Genomic DNA, 16,683 nt, shown 5'->3' with positions numbered 1-16,683 from the left:
AAACTCCTTAAGATGTCCTCCTCAAACTTCAAAACCCCTACACTAAACATAAAACACAGGCTGGCTTTATTTCACCAGCATTTTCTTTCATTAAATGGAGGGATGTTCTGTAAGGTCTTCAGAGCGGAGATTCTATTTGATCTTTGATGTTAAAGAAACACTGTTTTTACCCAGCCCCCACCCCTCGCCTCCTCTCTCCCTGCACCACACCCTTGACAGAAAGCACACTGATTCATTAGAAGCCTCAGAAAGTCAATAATGGTAATAGTTTCTTTTGCCAGGGGAAGTGGGAGCTTGGCAGAACCACAGAGGGGCTTCTTTTCTGCACTTCACATACATATTTTATTTAAATCGCATTTATATGTGCAAATTGATCGGATGAGAGAGAGGAGAGAGAGCGAGATAGGTGAGGAAGGGGGAGGGATGCCTGCCTGGTTTCATCGACTAGACGTAACATCGTAAACTAAAATGTTCCATTAGGTATGGTTATGTAGGACAGAAGATTACTTCGATTATTAGGGCAAAAACGAAAGGAGGGTGGTTGGTCAGGGTGGATGGATGGATGTGTGGGGCGTTTAATGCGAGCTTCTAGCAACCCAAAGGTTGCCTGTTTGAATCTCATCACGGACAACTTTAGCATTTTAGCAACTTTGCAGCCACTTACTACGTTTTAGCTATTTTGCAACTACTTTGCGTGTTAGACAACCCTTCCCCTAAACTTAACCCTTTAACCTAACTCCTAACCCTAAATTTAACCCTTAACCCTAACCATAACCTTAAACCCCTAGCCCCTAACCTAGCTAACGTTAGCCAATTAGCCACCTAGCTAACGTTAGTAACAACAAATTGGAATTTGTAACATATCATATGTATTGCAAATCCATAACATATGTATGAATTGCAACATGTAACATCATACCAATTGTAATTCATAACATACAGTATAATACGAAATGAATGAAGGACATCCACAAATGAATACATACCATACCAAATGTACCGTATCATACTAATTTGAGTGTCCCGGATTTTCGTTTACTATATTACGTTTAGGTTGGGAAACCTTTCCCTCCCAAGCTCCAAGGCAAGGGGGTGAGGAGGGAGTAATGCAGGGAAATTCTGCACCAAGAAACCAAAAGACGAAGAGACACTCCAAAGGAATGCCGCTCCCTTATTCATGTGAGCAGGAAACGTGGAATTTCTTAACCTTATTATGGAATATGGATTTGCCAAAATCTGCTGTACTACAGCAGTGGGCTGCCAACCGAAACCTCCTCCCCTTATCCACTTCACTTTCCCAAATTCTGACTTTTGATTCTTCCTCATATCGGATAAACACACAAGATGTTATGTTCCATAGATCACAAAACTTCCCTCTCCGAAAATACTCCTCCTCACAAAAATGGTTAGTGTACGGACTTAATTTAGGAGGATTAGGTTAGTGTACTGACTTAATTTGAAGAGGTTGATATACTGACTTAATTTGACTTAATTTGACAGGGTTACTGTACTGACTTAATTTTGGAGGGTTAGTTTAGTGGATAGCTTGACGTTTAAGTAGCCTGTAAGGGAGGAGGAGAGAAGGAGCAGATGCCGGACCTGAACTATGCATTCTCACCCGTCTGTTTCACTACCTGTCTTGAGTGACAGGCGCAGGGTAGTGGAGGGCTGCTCTGTTGCACGTTGAGCCCACTGATGCAGAACTTAAATATGCATGAGCATGGATGTGATAGCACTGGCCTTTCTAGTCCAAAGTCACCACACAGCAACGTGACAAACGAGGTCTCAACCTCCTAATCAACAATTACACGTTCACATTTCACTAACGAGGTGAAATTGCCTCACGTCGTAGCCTCCTGGATACCACTCGATTCCGCTGTGGGCAAGATTGATGTCATTTTGTGTGGCCTAACTCTACCACCTAACTAAACAGCCCACGGGATAATTCCTGTTGTTCAATATACCTCTGTGTCACTTTAGGCCACCTTTTCTTCGTTTCTGAGTTCGCACAGAAGCCATTAGTATTTCTCCCCTGGTTCTCTTCCTAGTTTATTTATTTATTTCCTGTTTGACCGTGCTGCGGCAGTGAGGAGCAAGCAGCCAGAGATTAAAAAAACAGCCGGGCCTTTTCATCTGGGCGCTCTCGCTCGCTTTTGGCAGCCATTACCGTTACATGGATGACCCCGGGCGTGAATTAAGGAAGCCGGCCACATTTGGCAGGAGAGGAGGATAGATAATAAATACACAGAGAACAGAGGGAGGGATGAGAGCCTACAAACCCGATGTCCTTCAGGGGCACTCAGGATCCTCCATTAGCAGTGTGCCCATTTCTCCCGTCTCTATATGTACCTGGTTCGTCTCAGGTTGGCATAGAGAGACACACTCATTCCTGCCTGGCACACACAAAACAACATTCTATCTTTTTCTCTCCCACACACTCTCTTACTTTCATCAGGGCAGTGAGGGGTAACATACACTACCGTTCAAAAGTTTGGGGTCACTTAGAAATACTTTTGTCCATTTAAAATACCATCAAAATTATTCAGAAATACAGTGCAGACATTGTTAATGTTGTTAATTACTATTGTAGGCCCATTATCAGCAACCATCACTCCTGTGTTCCAATGGAACGCTGTGTTAGCTAATCCAAGTTTATAATTTTAAAAGGCAAATTGACCATTAGAAAACCATTTTGCAATTATGTTAGCACAGCTGAAAACTGTTGTTCTGATTAAAGAAGCAATAAAACTGGCCTTCTTTAGACTAGTTGAGTATCTTGGAGCATCAGCATTTGTGGGTTCGATTACATGCTCAAAATGGCCAGAAACAAAGAACTTTATTCTGAAACTTGTCAGGCTATTCTTGTTCTGAGAAATGAAGGCCATGCGAGAAATTGCCAAGAAACTGAAGATCTCGTACAACGCTGTGTACTACTCCCTTCACAGAACAGTGTAAACTGGCTCTAACCAGAATAGAAAGAGGAGTGGGAGGCCCCGGGGCACAACTGAGCAACAGAACAAGTACATTAGAGTGTATAGTTTGAGAAACAGATACCTCACAAGTCCTCAACTGGCAGCGTCGCTAAACACCAGTCTCGACGTCAACAGCGAAGAGGCGACTCCGGGATGCTGGCCTTCAAGCAGAGTTGTAAAGAAAAAGCCATGTCTCAGACTGGCCAATGAGAAGAAAAGATTAAGATGGGCAAAAGAACACAGACACTGGACAGAGGAACTCTGCCTAGAAGGCCAGTATCCCGGAGTCGCCTCTTCACTGCTGACGTTGAGACTGGTGTTTTGCAAGTACTATTTAATGAAGCTGCCAGTTGAGGATAATGGGCCTCTGTACGCTTATGTAGATATTCCATGAAAAATCTTCAGTTTCCAGCTACAATAGTTATTTACAACATTAGCAATGTCTACACTGTATTTCTGATCAATTTGATGTTATTTTAATGGAGAAAAAAATTACTTTTCTTTTAAAAACAAGAACATTTCTAAGTGACCCCAAACTTTTGAATGGTAGTGTATATAAGATGACAAAACAGATTATGCACGTCTGTCTGTCTGTCTGTCTGTCTGTCTGTCTGTCTGTCTGTCTGTCTGTCTGTCTGTCTGTCTGTCTGTCTGTCTGTCTGTCTGTCTGTCTGTCTGTCTGTCTGTCTGTCGTGTGCATCATTATGTGAACAGTATGTAAGAAGGGTTTGGTGTGAAATTAAATAGGGCGGGCGGAGGTTTGAGAGAGATTAAAAACAAAGTTGGCAGAGATTCACGCAATCCGATGCAACAGTGGCGCAAGGCGAGCGCTTTTCTCATGTTTTGTAAATCAGAACACTCTCCAGCATAAATGACTGCTTACGTAACACACAGACCACAGCAGTCTGGTCTGGACAAGCAGCTAGCGCCCGTTAAACACATAACAGCTACAGATCCACACCAACCCGTGAGAAAAAGGATTTGGCATTCAAACACACATGCATGCACACAACACATACACATACAGACACACACACCCCCTCAATACACAGTCAATACACACGGAAACATACACAACACACACACACACAATACACTCCAATGGCATTGGATCATCGGATTAACAAGGCACTTATTCACATAAAAGTGCTGGAGAGGGGCTGTGAATGGGACTGTTGACTGCTTGACTTGACTCCGTGACATAACACCAGGGGCTGTCTGTGTCTCAGGTGGCACCCTATTCCCTATATAGTGCACTCATTTTGATCAGAGCGCTATGGGTTTCCCTATTGCACTATGTAGGGGAAAAGGGTGCCATTTGAGATGCAGCCCATGGACGGAGAACAAGACAGAAGCCAGCTCTCTCTCCCTGACTTCGTCTGTTCACAAGGGAAAGTGTTTCCCACGAAACGCGCATCGTCGCCTGAAAAGGATAAACTGTAGTTATCTCTCTGCCACGGTAATACAAAGGCATCAAATTAAACTCTGCGTTTTCTTAATGGATTTCTTGACGCCGTGCCAAAGTTTGACTCGGCCGCGATTAGAAGTTTTCCCCGGTTCCTTTGTGCTTTTTTTTCTCCATCCTCTTTACTCTGTGCCATGTTTAATTTCACCTGTGACTGACTCTCTCTCTCCCTTATCTCTCTCTCTCTCCCTCTTTCTTCTCCTCCTCTCCAGGATATTGAGGACCCAGTCTCTGGAATGGTTCTATAACAACTTGAAGAGCCGCTTCAAGAGGTTCGGCAGTGCCAAGGTTCTGAAGACGCTCTACAGGAATCACATAGTGGAGAGAGGAGGCTACTCCGATCTACCAGGTACAGGAAATGTCTCTCTCTTTTGTCTCTTCCATGTACGGAATGGTGTGTGCATCCCAAATGGCACCCTTTTCCCTATATAGTGCAGTACTTTTGATCAGTGCCCTAGAAGTGCACTAAATAGGGAATATAGTGTTTGGGACGCAAGCAATTTGGGACGCAAGCAGTGTAATTCCTCTAGTGTTGTGTTTTTGATGTGATCGCTCTCTTCTGTATGCCCACTTCTCAATGACTGCCTGACATTCTCTGTTGGTTATGACGTCTCATTAATGGATCTCAGTTAGTAACTCAACTACAGGGGGAAAAAGGTCTTGCGTCAAGGAACCACACTCACTCAGTCCCACACGTCACGTGGACATTTGTGTGGAGAGAAACTGAGCCATTGGCTAACAGACATACACGCCCACGCTTTCTCTTTTACACACACACACACACACACACACACACACACACACACACACACACACACACACACACACACACACACACACACACACACACACAGAATTTATTTCAGGACAGGGCTGTGTGTGAGTCACTAATGTTCCCAGACCAGAGAGCAGTAGGAAGCAGGAAAGAGACAACCAAATTCATGGTATAGGTAAGCTACTGTCACTGACTCACTGAACCAACTGATATCATGACATTGGTCACGTTTCAGGCCGACTACATTGTAGCCGTTGCATTGCATCAACCAATGTTTGTGTGCCACGCCATCGACGGCACAGTTGGACATCAGACTGCTGAGTCATATTATGGGGTTAGCTCATGTTAAACGCCTATCCAGGCGTAGTGAGATCTGGAAGGCAATGTCCAAGCACATCAAGACAGTCGTGAAGAGGACACGACAAACCTACCCCCTCAGGAGACTGAAAAGATTTGGCATGGGTCCTCAGATCCTCAAAAGGTTTCACAGCTGCACCATCGAGAGCATCTTGATGGGTTGCATCACTGCCTGGTATGGCAACTGCTTAGCCTCCCACCGCAACGGCCCAGTACATCACTGGGGCCAAGCTTCCTGCCATCCAGGACCTCTATACCAGGCGGTGTCAGAGGAAGCCCCTAAAAATTGTCAAAGACTCCAGCCACCCTAATCATAGACTGTTCTCTCTGCTACCGCATGGCAAGCGGTCCCGGAGCGCCAAGTCTAGGTCCAAGAGGCTTCTAAACAGCTTCTACCGGCAAGCCAAAAGACTCCTGAACAGCTAATACAGCTAATCCTGAACAGCTACCCAGACTATTTGCACCCCCCCCCTACGCTGTTGCAACTCTCTGTTATTATCTATGCATAGCCACTTTAATAACCCTAGTGTTTAGAGCATTGGGCCAGTAACCGAAAGTTTGTTGGATCGAATCCCCGACCTGGGAAGGTAAAACATCTGTCGTTCTGCCCCTGAACAAGGCAGTTAACCCACTGTTCCCCGGTAGGCTGTCATTGTAAGTAAGAATTTGTTCTTAACTGACTTGCGTCGTTAAATAAAGGTAAGATAAAAAATGACCTCAATTACCTCGACACCGGTGTCCCCGCACATTGACACATTGACTCTGTACCGGTACCCCCTGTATATAGACCCGCTATTGTTATTCACTGCTGCTACTTAATTATTTGTTATTCTTATCTCTTACTTTTTTTTGTTGGTATTTTCTTAAAACTGCATTATTGGTTAAGGGCTTGTAAGTAAGCATTTCACTGTAAGGTTGCATTCGGCGCATGTGACAAATACAATTTGATTTGATCTGCGTTGTAGTCAGCCTGGAATGCAGCCATTTTGTTTGTTTGACCTCACACCCCACTGGACCACAATTCGTTGAGTCAACATTGTTTCCACATCATTTCACCGTACCTTGTCGAAATGATCACGTTCCATCAGCGTTGCATCACTGAATTCATGTTTCTTGACAACTCATATATCAATCATGACTGGATGTTGATCTGATGTCTTTGCCCGGTGGGACGGTCATGGATGTTAGAGTAACGATTGGGCAACGTTATCTCGTGGTTGTGTGAACGTTATAAAGTTATTCTGCATAAACGTTTATTGTGCCACACTACCCCGTGAAGGCTGTCTTGCTTGTGCTGTAAAACATTACCATGCATGCGGCTCGGTGATGGTTATCGTGCTGTTGTGGGAACGTTATCATAGCATTGTGCTGTTTGTGTAAACCTAGATAGCATTAAGTAGAGTGTCTTCTTTTTACTGTGTGGTGCTAGCTCTGTCTGACCTTTACCCTCAGGCCACACTGAGGCTAGAGAGCACAGGCCTCAAGGACAAGCGCACACATACGCATGAACGCACACACACGTGCGCACACGTCCCTAGAACAACATCCATCGTAGAAGCTCTGCAGCAGTCTTCTTGTAGGTCACACGTGTACATATTTCACTTTCACTGCATACGACAGACATGGAGGGTACAAATAACAAATACCTCACATTTATGTTCCAGCCATGTTGGAGTGAAGGTCACATTATTCTCAAGGGGAAGTGATGGAGTTAAAGGGATAGTTTGTCCATATTTTAAAATTACATATTGGTTTAAATTCCCATTAAGCAGTCTAGGCCCCCATCTTGTTGGTGTAGAGAATTGTTAGAATTTTTATTTCTATGAAGCTAGATGAAGCTGAGAGAATTTTTTAGCAATTTTTAAAGCTAATTTCCTGCAATTCTATGCATTTTGCCATGGCTAATGCTTAGTTGTTTTGCTCATACAATATCAAAACAAATACGCTTGAGGCGTCACTACAGACCCGGGTTCGATCCCAGGCTGTGTTACAGCTGGCCGTGTTACAGCTGGCCGTGACCGGGAGACCCATGAGGCGGTGCACAATTGGACCAGAGTCGTCCGGGTTAGGGGGGGGTTGTGTTTGGCAGGGTTGTGTTTCGGAGGACGCATGGCTCTCGACCTTCGCCTCTCCCGAGTCCGTACGGGAGTTGCAGCGATGGACAAGACCGTAACTACCAATTGGATATCATGAAATTGGGGAGAAAAAGGGGTAAAAGTACCAACAAAAAAAATATGTTTTTGGAATGGAAAATTCTCCCTGACAACCTAGCTTTTATTTTGGTGATTGTTAGTTCTCAAATATATGATTATTCCATGATTTTTTCTACGTACTTCATAGCTGGTTTTAGTAATTTAAGTTCACACTGAAAGCGTTTTTCCATCTCGATTAAAAAAAAAAATATATATATATATACAGTGGGGAGAACAAGTATTTGATACACTGCCGATTTTGCAGGTTTTCCTACTTACAAAGCATGTAGAGGTCTGTAATTTTTATCATAGGTACACTTCAACTGTGAGAGACGGAATCTAAAACAAAAATCCAGAAAATCACATTGTATGATTTTTAAGTAATTAATTTGCATTTTATTGCATGACATAAGTATTTGATACATCAGAAAAGCAGAACTTAATATTTGGTACAGAAACCTTTGTTTGCAATTACAGAGATCATACGTTTCCTGTAGTTCTTGACCAGGTTTGCACACACTGCAGCAGGGATTTTGGCCTACTCCTCCATACAGACCTTCTCCAGATCCTTCAGGTTTCGGGGCTGTCGCTGGGCAATACGGACTTCCAGCTCCCTCCAAAGATGTTCAATTGGGTTCAGGTCTGGAGACTGGCTAGGCCACTCCAGGACCTTGAGATGCTTCTTACGGAGCCACTCCTTAGTTGACCTGGCTGTGTGTTTCGGGTCGTTGTCATGCTGGAAGACCCAGCCACGACCCATCTTCAATGCTCTTACTGAGGGAAGGAGGTTGTTGGCCAAGATCTCGCGATACATGGCCCCATCCATCCTCCCCTCAATACGGTGCAGTCGTCCTGTCCCCTTTGCAGAAAAGCATCCCCAAAGAATGATGTTTCCACCTCCATGCTTCACGGTTGGGATGGTGTTCTTGGGGTTGTACTCATCCTTCTTCTTCCTCCAAACACGGCGAGTGGAGTTTAGACCAAAAAGCTCTATTTTTGTCTCATCAGACCACATGACCTTCTCCCATTCCTCCTCTGGATCATCCAGATGGTCATTGGCAAACTTCAGACAGGCCTGGACATGCGCTGGCTTGAGCAAGGGGACCTGGCGTGCGCTGCAGGATTTTAATCCATGACGGCGTAGTGTGTTACTAATGGTTTTCTTTGAGACTGTGGTCCCAGCTCTCTTCAGGTCATTGACCAAGTCCTGCCGTGTAGTTCTGGGCTGATCCCTCACCTTCCTCATGATCATTGATGCCCCACGAGGTGAGATCTTGCATGGAGCCCCAGACCGAGGGTGATTGACCGTCATCTTGAACTTCTTCCATTTTCTAATAATTGCGCCAACAGTTGTTGCCTTCTCACCAAGCTGCTTGCCTATTGTCCTGTAGCCCACCCCAGCCTTGTGCAGGTCTACAATTTTATCCCTGATGTCCTTACACAGCTCTCTGGTCTTGGCCATTGTGGAGAGGTTGGAGTCTGTTTGATTGAGTGTGTGGACAGGTGTCTTTTATACAGGTAACGAGTTCAAACAGGTGCAGTTAATACAGGTAATGAGTGGAGAACAGGAGGGCTTCTTAAAGAAAAACTAACAGGTCTGTGAGAGCCGGAATTCTTACTGGTTGGTAGGTGATCAAATACTTATGTCATGTAATAAAATGCAAATTAATTACTTAAAAATCATACAATGTGATTTTCTGGATTTTTGTTTTAGATTCCGTCTCTCACAGTTGAAGTGTACCTATGATAAAAATTACAGACCTCTACATGCTTTGTAAGTAGGAAAACCTGCAAAATCGGCAGTGTATCAAATACTTGTTCTCCCCACTGTATATATACAGTACCGTTCAAAAGTTCGGGGTCACATTTTTTGTCCATTTAAAGTAACATCAAATTCCAAATCAAAACAAAGTGTATTTGTCACGTGCGCCGAATACAACAGGTGTAGACCTCACAGTGAAGTGCTTACTTACAGGCTCTAACCAACAGTGCAATTTCAAAAAAAAATAAGGTGAACAATAGGTATGTAAAGAAATAAAAACAACAGTAAAAAATACCAGAAGCAAGGCTATATACAGGCACCAGTTAATTGGGCTGATTTAGGTAGCATGTACATATGGTTAAAGTGACTATGCATATATATTTTTTACCTTTATTTAACTAGGCAAGTCAGTTTAGAACAAATTCTTATATTCAATGATGGCCTTGGAACAGTGGGTTAACTGCCTTGTTCAGGACGACAGATTTTCACCTTGTCAGCTCAGGGATTCGATCTTGCAACCTTTCGGTTACAAGTCCAATGCTCTAACCACTAGGCTACCTGCCACTCCTGCTTGTGTCTGAATAACAGAGAGTAGCAGTAGCGTAAAAGAGGGGTTGGTGGGTGGCGGGACACAATGCAGATAGCCCGGTTAGCCAATGTGCGGGTCCACTGGTTGGTCGGGCTAATTGAGGTAGTATGTACATGAATGTATAGTTAAAGTGACAATGCATATGTGATAAACAGAGAGTAGCAGCAGCGTAAAAGAGGGGTTGGGGGGGCACACAATGCAAATAGTCCGGGTAACCATTTGGTTACCTGTTCAGGAGTCTTATGGCTTGGGGATAAAAACTGTTGAGAAGCCTTTTTGTTCTAGACTTGCCACTCCGGTACCGCTTGCCATGCGGTAGTAGAGAGAACAGTCTATGGCTGGGGTCTTTAACAATTTTTAGGGCCTTCCTCTGACATCGCCTGGTGTAGAGGTCTTGGATGGCAGGCAGCTTAGCCTAAGCTGATCAGAAATACAGTGTAGACATTGTTAATATTGTAAATGACTATTGTAGCTGGAAATGTCAGATTTTTTATGGAATATCTACATTTATCAGCAACCATCACTCCTGTGTTCCAATGGCACGTTGTGTTAGCTAATCCAAGTTTATAATTTTAAAGGCTAATTGATCATTAGAAAACCCTTTTGCAATTATGTTAGCACAGCTTAAAACTGTTGTTCTGATTAAAGAAGCAATAAAACTGACCTTCTTTAGACTAGTTGAGTATCTGGAGAATCAGCATTTTGTGGGTTCGATTACAGGCTCAAAATGGCCAGAAACAAAGACCTTTCTTCTGAAATTCGTCAGTCTACTCCAGTTCTGAGAAATGAAGGCTATTCCATGCGAGAAATTGCCAAGAAACTGAAGATCTCGTACAATGCTATGTACTACTCCCTTCACAGAATAGCACAAACTGGCTCTAACCAGAATAGAAAAAGGAGTGGGAGGCCCCGGTGCACAACTGAGCAAGAGGACAACTACATTAGAGTGTCTTTTTTAAGAAACAGACGCCTCACAAGTCCTCAACTGGCAGCTTCATTAAATAGTACCCGCAAAATACCAGTCTCAATGTCAACAGTGAAGAGGCGACTCCGGGATGCTGGCCTTCAAGCAGAGTTGCAAAGAAAAAGCAATATCTCAGACTGGCCATTAAGAAGAAAAGGTTAAGATGGGCAAAAGAACACAGACACTGGACAGAGGATCTCTGCCTAGAAGGCCAGTATCCCGGAGTCATTGAAACTGGTGTCTTGCTTAACACTTTTTAGGTTACTATATGATTCCATATGTGTTTTTTCATATTTTTGATGTCTTCGCTGTTATTCTACAATGTAGAAAATAGTAAAAATACAGAAAATCCCTTGAATGAGTAGGTGTGCATTTTTTGGGGACAAAAATTCAAAAATAAAGTTAGTATTAGCAGACATTTTTGTCTCCAAAAGATGTGTCAAAATCTTGTTCTGCTTACAGGGTAAGGAAACCAATACGCCATTTTGTAATTTGGGTGAACTATCCTTTTAAAATGGCAATGGAGGTAAAACCTAACCTTCATTCACCTGTGACTTTCAAGTGGGCTGAAAGTGATCTATTACTTTCAAATCATATCTGCTTTTTTTAAAGAAGTTAGATTTTTCCTCTAGTTTGTCAAAAACTCTTCAACTCAAACCAACAGCTACAGTCAGCTAGATTTCACAAATCGAGTTACATTATATAGTTCATTATGTCAATAAAATGTACCAACCATGAAATAATGGAGCAACGTTGTGTTTGTTTTATAAAGGGAATTATTTCTATAGGCTACATTACGTGAAGGATTCCTTTACATTTTGTATTCAATGTGGGCTCCAAAAATATATTTCAAAGTAAACATCAAGGGCTGCATCCCAAATGGCTCCCTATTCCCTTTATGTTGCACTATTTCCCCTATGGACTCCAGGGTTAGGGTCAATTCCATTTCAATTCCAGTCTATTCAGAAAATAAACCAAGGGCCTCTTGAGTGGTGCAGCGGTCCAAGGCACTGCATCGCAGTGTTGCAGCGTCACTACAGCCTGGGGTTCGATCCCAGGACGCATTACTCGACCTTTGCTTCTTCCGAGCCCATTGGGGAGTTGCAGCGATGAGAGAAGATCGTAATTGGATCGCAATTACAACAACAATTGAAATGGAATTGATCCCAACCCTGATGGACTCTGGTCAAAGATAGGGCACTATATAGGGAATAGGGTGCCATTTGGGACACTCCCCAAGCTTTCGGAAGAATACAAAACGTCTTTATCCAGTATTTCTACAGCCCCATGGCCTTGACCCATTATGGGTACTTATTGACAATCTCTTCCCTTTAAATCTGGTATACGAGAAAGTGGAGGGGGGAGCACATTCAGAATGGTGAGGAGAACATTCTCAGGGACAAACGCACTCACACATATGCAGGCATGCACACACACAAGAGGAAAATAAAGCCGTAACTCATGCATACTTTGTTTAGAAGAGAACTGATGTTAACATCCCTTGTCTCAAACACACATGCGCGCACCCCCCCCCCCCCACACTTCTCCCCGTTCGTCCGTCATTCCATCAGCCAGCTAGTCAGTCAGTCAATACGGTTTGATGCAGTGTGTGTTTCTAACTCTGAAGCTGTATAATCTGCTCAGCTCATCTGAAATGGGAGCCCAGCGGCAGCTAGTAGCTAATCCTATTACCTCCTTGTGTGATGTAAGAGTGGCAGTAAGAGGAGAGTAGGAGAGTGAAGGGCAGGAGAGGAGAGGAGAGGGGATCACAAAGGGACAGCTGGAAAGACAGATTGGGACAGGAGGGCTTTTTTGGACTGTATGGGGACACACATACAGTAGAGCTGATTGGACCAATAGCCAGCCAGCAGTCACATGGACACACAGACAAAGAGTGGAGCTGATTGGACCAACTGCCACCAGTCAGGTGGACACACAGACAGACAGTGGCGCTGATTGGACCAACTGCCACCAGTCAGGTGAACACACTGTCACCAGTCAACACAACAGCAGTGGAGCTGTGAAACTCCTAATGTTTCGAACAGTGATATAACTGCTGCCATGACTAGTTTCTGTTCCGGTAGACTGGCTAAGAAAATACAGTGGCACTATTCCTGCCATAACTACCATTATTGGTACTACGGCTAACAGTAGGCCTAATGGCCATGGCGGATACTTTTAACAATATGGTTCAATCAACTCATCCCTTGAAAGGAGCAATCTGGGATTAGTATATCCATTTTTGAAATGCTAGCCATTCATTCTTGAAGAATTTATAAAAGCCTCATTCCTCCGCTGTTGTTCTTTGAATCGCAGATTGCCCCTTTAAACCCAGTGTGCTATACAACAGTAATACTCCCTAACTCCACACACTCTAACAGATCAGGCTGATGGGGGGGGGGGGGGGGGGGGGGACAATGGCATCTGGATGATGAGAGGTTGAGAGCAGATAAAACTGTTCCTACAGCAGGAACTAATCACTCAGAGGACAAAGTGGCCATTGCAACGGAGGGGATTACTAGCCAGCAAGCCCAGCAGCAGCGGCACCACCACCCCACCCGGACCGAGCAGCATTGCCACTCTCTTCTCTCCCCTATTAAGCTTGCTGAGCAGCAGCCTTAACACTAGCTTGTCTGCTAATATTACACAAGGATTACCCCCTCCAACTTCAGGGATTGGAACAATCTAGACTGTGTCCAGTGGGGGTGTAAGAAAGAGAGATTGTGTATGTGTGTGAATGCGTTTGGGGGGGGGGGGTATGTGATGTCAATGTGTGAATGCGTTTGGGGGGGGGGGGGGGGGTATGTGATGTCAAAGACATATTGATCTGTCAGTAACCATCCATCAGACGTTTTACGAGGTTTAAGAACAAACACACACGCCTCTCTCTCTCTCTTACTCACACACACACACTCTCTCACACACACACACACACACACACACACACACACACACACACACACACACACACACACACACACACACACACACACACACACACAGACAGACAGAGCTGTGTTTTAAACAATCCCCTCTCGCAGCTCTCGGCTCACTCCTAACAAAGCAGCACACACACACACATAGTATATGGCAGAGGCGTTGTCGGTGTCAGAAGAGATTTAACAGTTTGAGAACAGAACAGAAATCCACCATGCCCCTTTCATCTCAACCCCTAATGGCTGCTGTAACGTCTCATGAGCTGCAGTGCCCCTGGTGGCCAGTATGTTACACTACAGCATGCAGCAGATGGAGGATTCAGGTGTACTCCCAGTCTGTGCATCTCTCTCTCTCGCTCTCTCTCTCTCTCTCTGCGTGGTGCCAGATGCTCTAATATAATTGAAAGGCGTCTGTACTGCCCTTCCTCCTGCTGCTGGAGGAACTTCAGCTTTGAGTGCTCTTTACTGACAGGACACACACCCTCTTTCTCTCGCGCACACAAACACACATACACACACAGACCGGTGCTGTCGTCTGCACTGTCGTCTGCAGGGTTGTCATGGTGATATCGAGTGATTCCTCTGCCGAGCCTTGAGTGGGGAAAAAGGTAAGACCGTGGTCAGTGAGAGGATATGAAATAGGAACAGGGAGGAACACAAAGGAGATGGTTATCTCTCTCCATCCCTCTATAATCATTTGACATGAGTAGGGCCCTGTGTTTTGGTTAATCATGTCACATGACCTGGATTTTAACCTCCATTTTAAGCTTTTTCCAGAAATGAGAATTGGACCACAAGTGAAAGCAATTGTCTGAGGATGGTGCTGGACCGGCTGACGTAAAAAGAAAAGGTGACAGTTTAAATGAAGGTTAAAATCCAGGTAATCTGACATGATTAACCAAAACACAGGGCCCTAGACATGAGATGACATGAGCTTTCTGATTTGAGGAGGACACGCCCAGTAGAGGCGGGGAGGGGGAGGGGCTCTGCCCAGTGTGAATGCTTGGAGGGGCTAAATGATTGACAGGAGAGTGTCATAACAATGGCAATGCATGCCGTGGTGGATTGTCAAGTAGCATGTCATCAATCGTGTGTTTTGTCATCAAATCGCCGAATACAGCAGGTTCACCTTGCAGTGAAATGCTTACTTACAAGCCCTTAACCAACAATGCAGTTTTAAGAAAAAATTTGTGTTAAGAAAGTATTTACTAAATAAACTGAAGCAAACAATAAATAAAATAAAAAAATAAAATAAAATAAGAAATTAGAAAGGTAACAAATAATTAAAGAGCAACAATAAAATAACAGTAATGAGGCAATATAGAGGGGGTACTGGTACAGAGTCAATGTGCGGGAGCACAGGTTAGTCGAGGTCATGGGTACATTTGTGGGTTTCCCCTGACTGTCTGCTTGGACGGTGAGGCATCGGGAAGTGGACATATTGATGCCGTGAGAGATGACAGACAGGGTCCCCTGCAACAATGACACTGTTACTCAGGGAGCTAATAGTTCTCACATCCTCAGCAAAGCACACACGCACTCATCAGCACTGCATGCATACATGTCCGCGTGCATGCCTGCGTGTGAGTGAGTGTGTGTGAAAGAGAATGGGAGACATAGAGAGAGAGAGGTTGTGTGTGAGAGAGAGATTGAGATAAAGAGAGAAAAGGAGATGGAAAGTGAGCGTGGAGATGGAAAAGAAAGCCAAAAGAGAAAACGAAAGAAAGAAACAATCAGAGAAGCGTTACTGTGTCTACTCTGTGGAGCCATGTAAAACGCCAGTAATCAAGATGACACATGGCCGCCATCTTGTGATCATGTTTGTTTGCAGGGCATTATTGTCGTACCCCTGCATGCTTCATTTCCTTCATTACACTCTTAGGGGAAAAAAGTGCCAAGTAGAACCATGTAGGGTTCTTCGGTTTGGTGCAAGGTTGAAACCTTTGCAGAGGGTTCTACCTAGAACTCTCTATGTAGGATTCTTCATAGAACCCCTTGCAAATGGTTCTACCTAGAACCCTCTGAACGATTCCACCAGCCTTATTAGCCTTTAAAATTAAACTCTTTATGACAATACATTACGCATATCATAAGTACTTTCTTTGAGAGTCATACCCTAACAAAGTGTGTTAGGAAACTCCTGCTTTTCAGGCCACATCAGTTCACATTATGCTGACTTGCAAAGTGATGTGAAATCACTCACAACCTGCAGAATAACTACTACTACTAACAGATTGGATTACTTTATAAAAATGTACGTTATGTATCTTTATGTAGCATAAGATTAATCAACCAATCAATGTACATGCACAAACACAGACATTGAAACAAACAATTCTGAAAATCGACCTGCAACGGAGCATGCTGGGAAATATGATAATGATGGGCGTGGTTTTGAGTGTTTTACTCCCTTCTTGCCTTCCAAAGAATATTCAAAGAACCCTTTCTTCCAAAAACGGTTCTTAGGATAAAAAAGATTATTGGTTGAACTCTTTGCCTAACAAAGAACCCTTGTCTTCCATAAAGGGTTCTTAAGAGCAAAACTATTCTTTGTAGAAACCTATCCCTCCTCAAAGAACCCTTTTGGAACCCTTTTTTCTAAGAGTGTAGAACTCGGTTATCCCGGCAGTGCCATCGTATCTCCGTGTCCTACTAAATACATGACTACAGG

At 43.9% G+C, this 16,683-nt stretch overlaps 1 protein-coding gene across 1 annotated transcript in view; it reads left to right on the top strand.

Annotated features, from left to right (window-relative positions):
* Positions 1-16,683, top strand: part of LOC120050686 (myosin VIIA and Rab interacting protein) — a 136,914-nt gene that overhangs the window by 91,219 nt on the left and 29,012 nt on the right. Inside the window, 1 exon segment of the mRNA XM_038997261.1 lies at positions 4,650-4,786. Within this exon segment, the coding sequence (XP_038853189.1) occupies positions 4,650-4,786 (137 nt within the window).

The sequence above is a fragment of the Salvelinus namaycush genome, chromosome 7 (assembly GCF_016432855.1).
Source record: "Salvelinus namaycush isolate Seneca chromosome 7, SaNama_1.0, whole genome shotgun sequence".
NCBI lineage: Eukaryota > Metazoa > Chordata > Actinopteri > Salmoniformes > Salmonidae > Salvelinus > Salvelinus namaycush.
The sequence above is the reverse complement of the archived record's forward strand: the minus strand, read 5'-3'. Positions and strand labels throughout refer to the sequence as shown.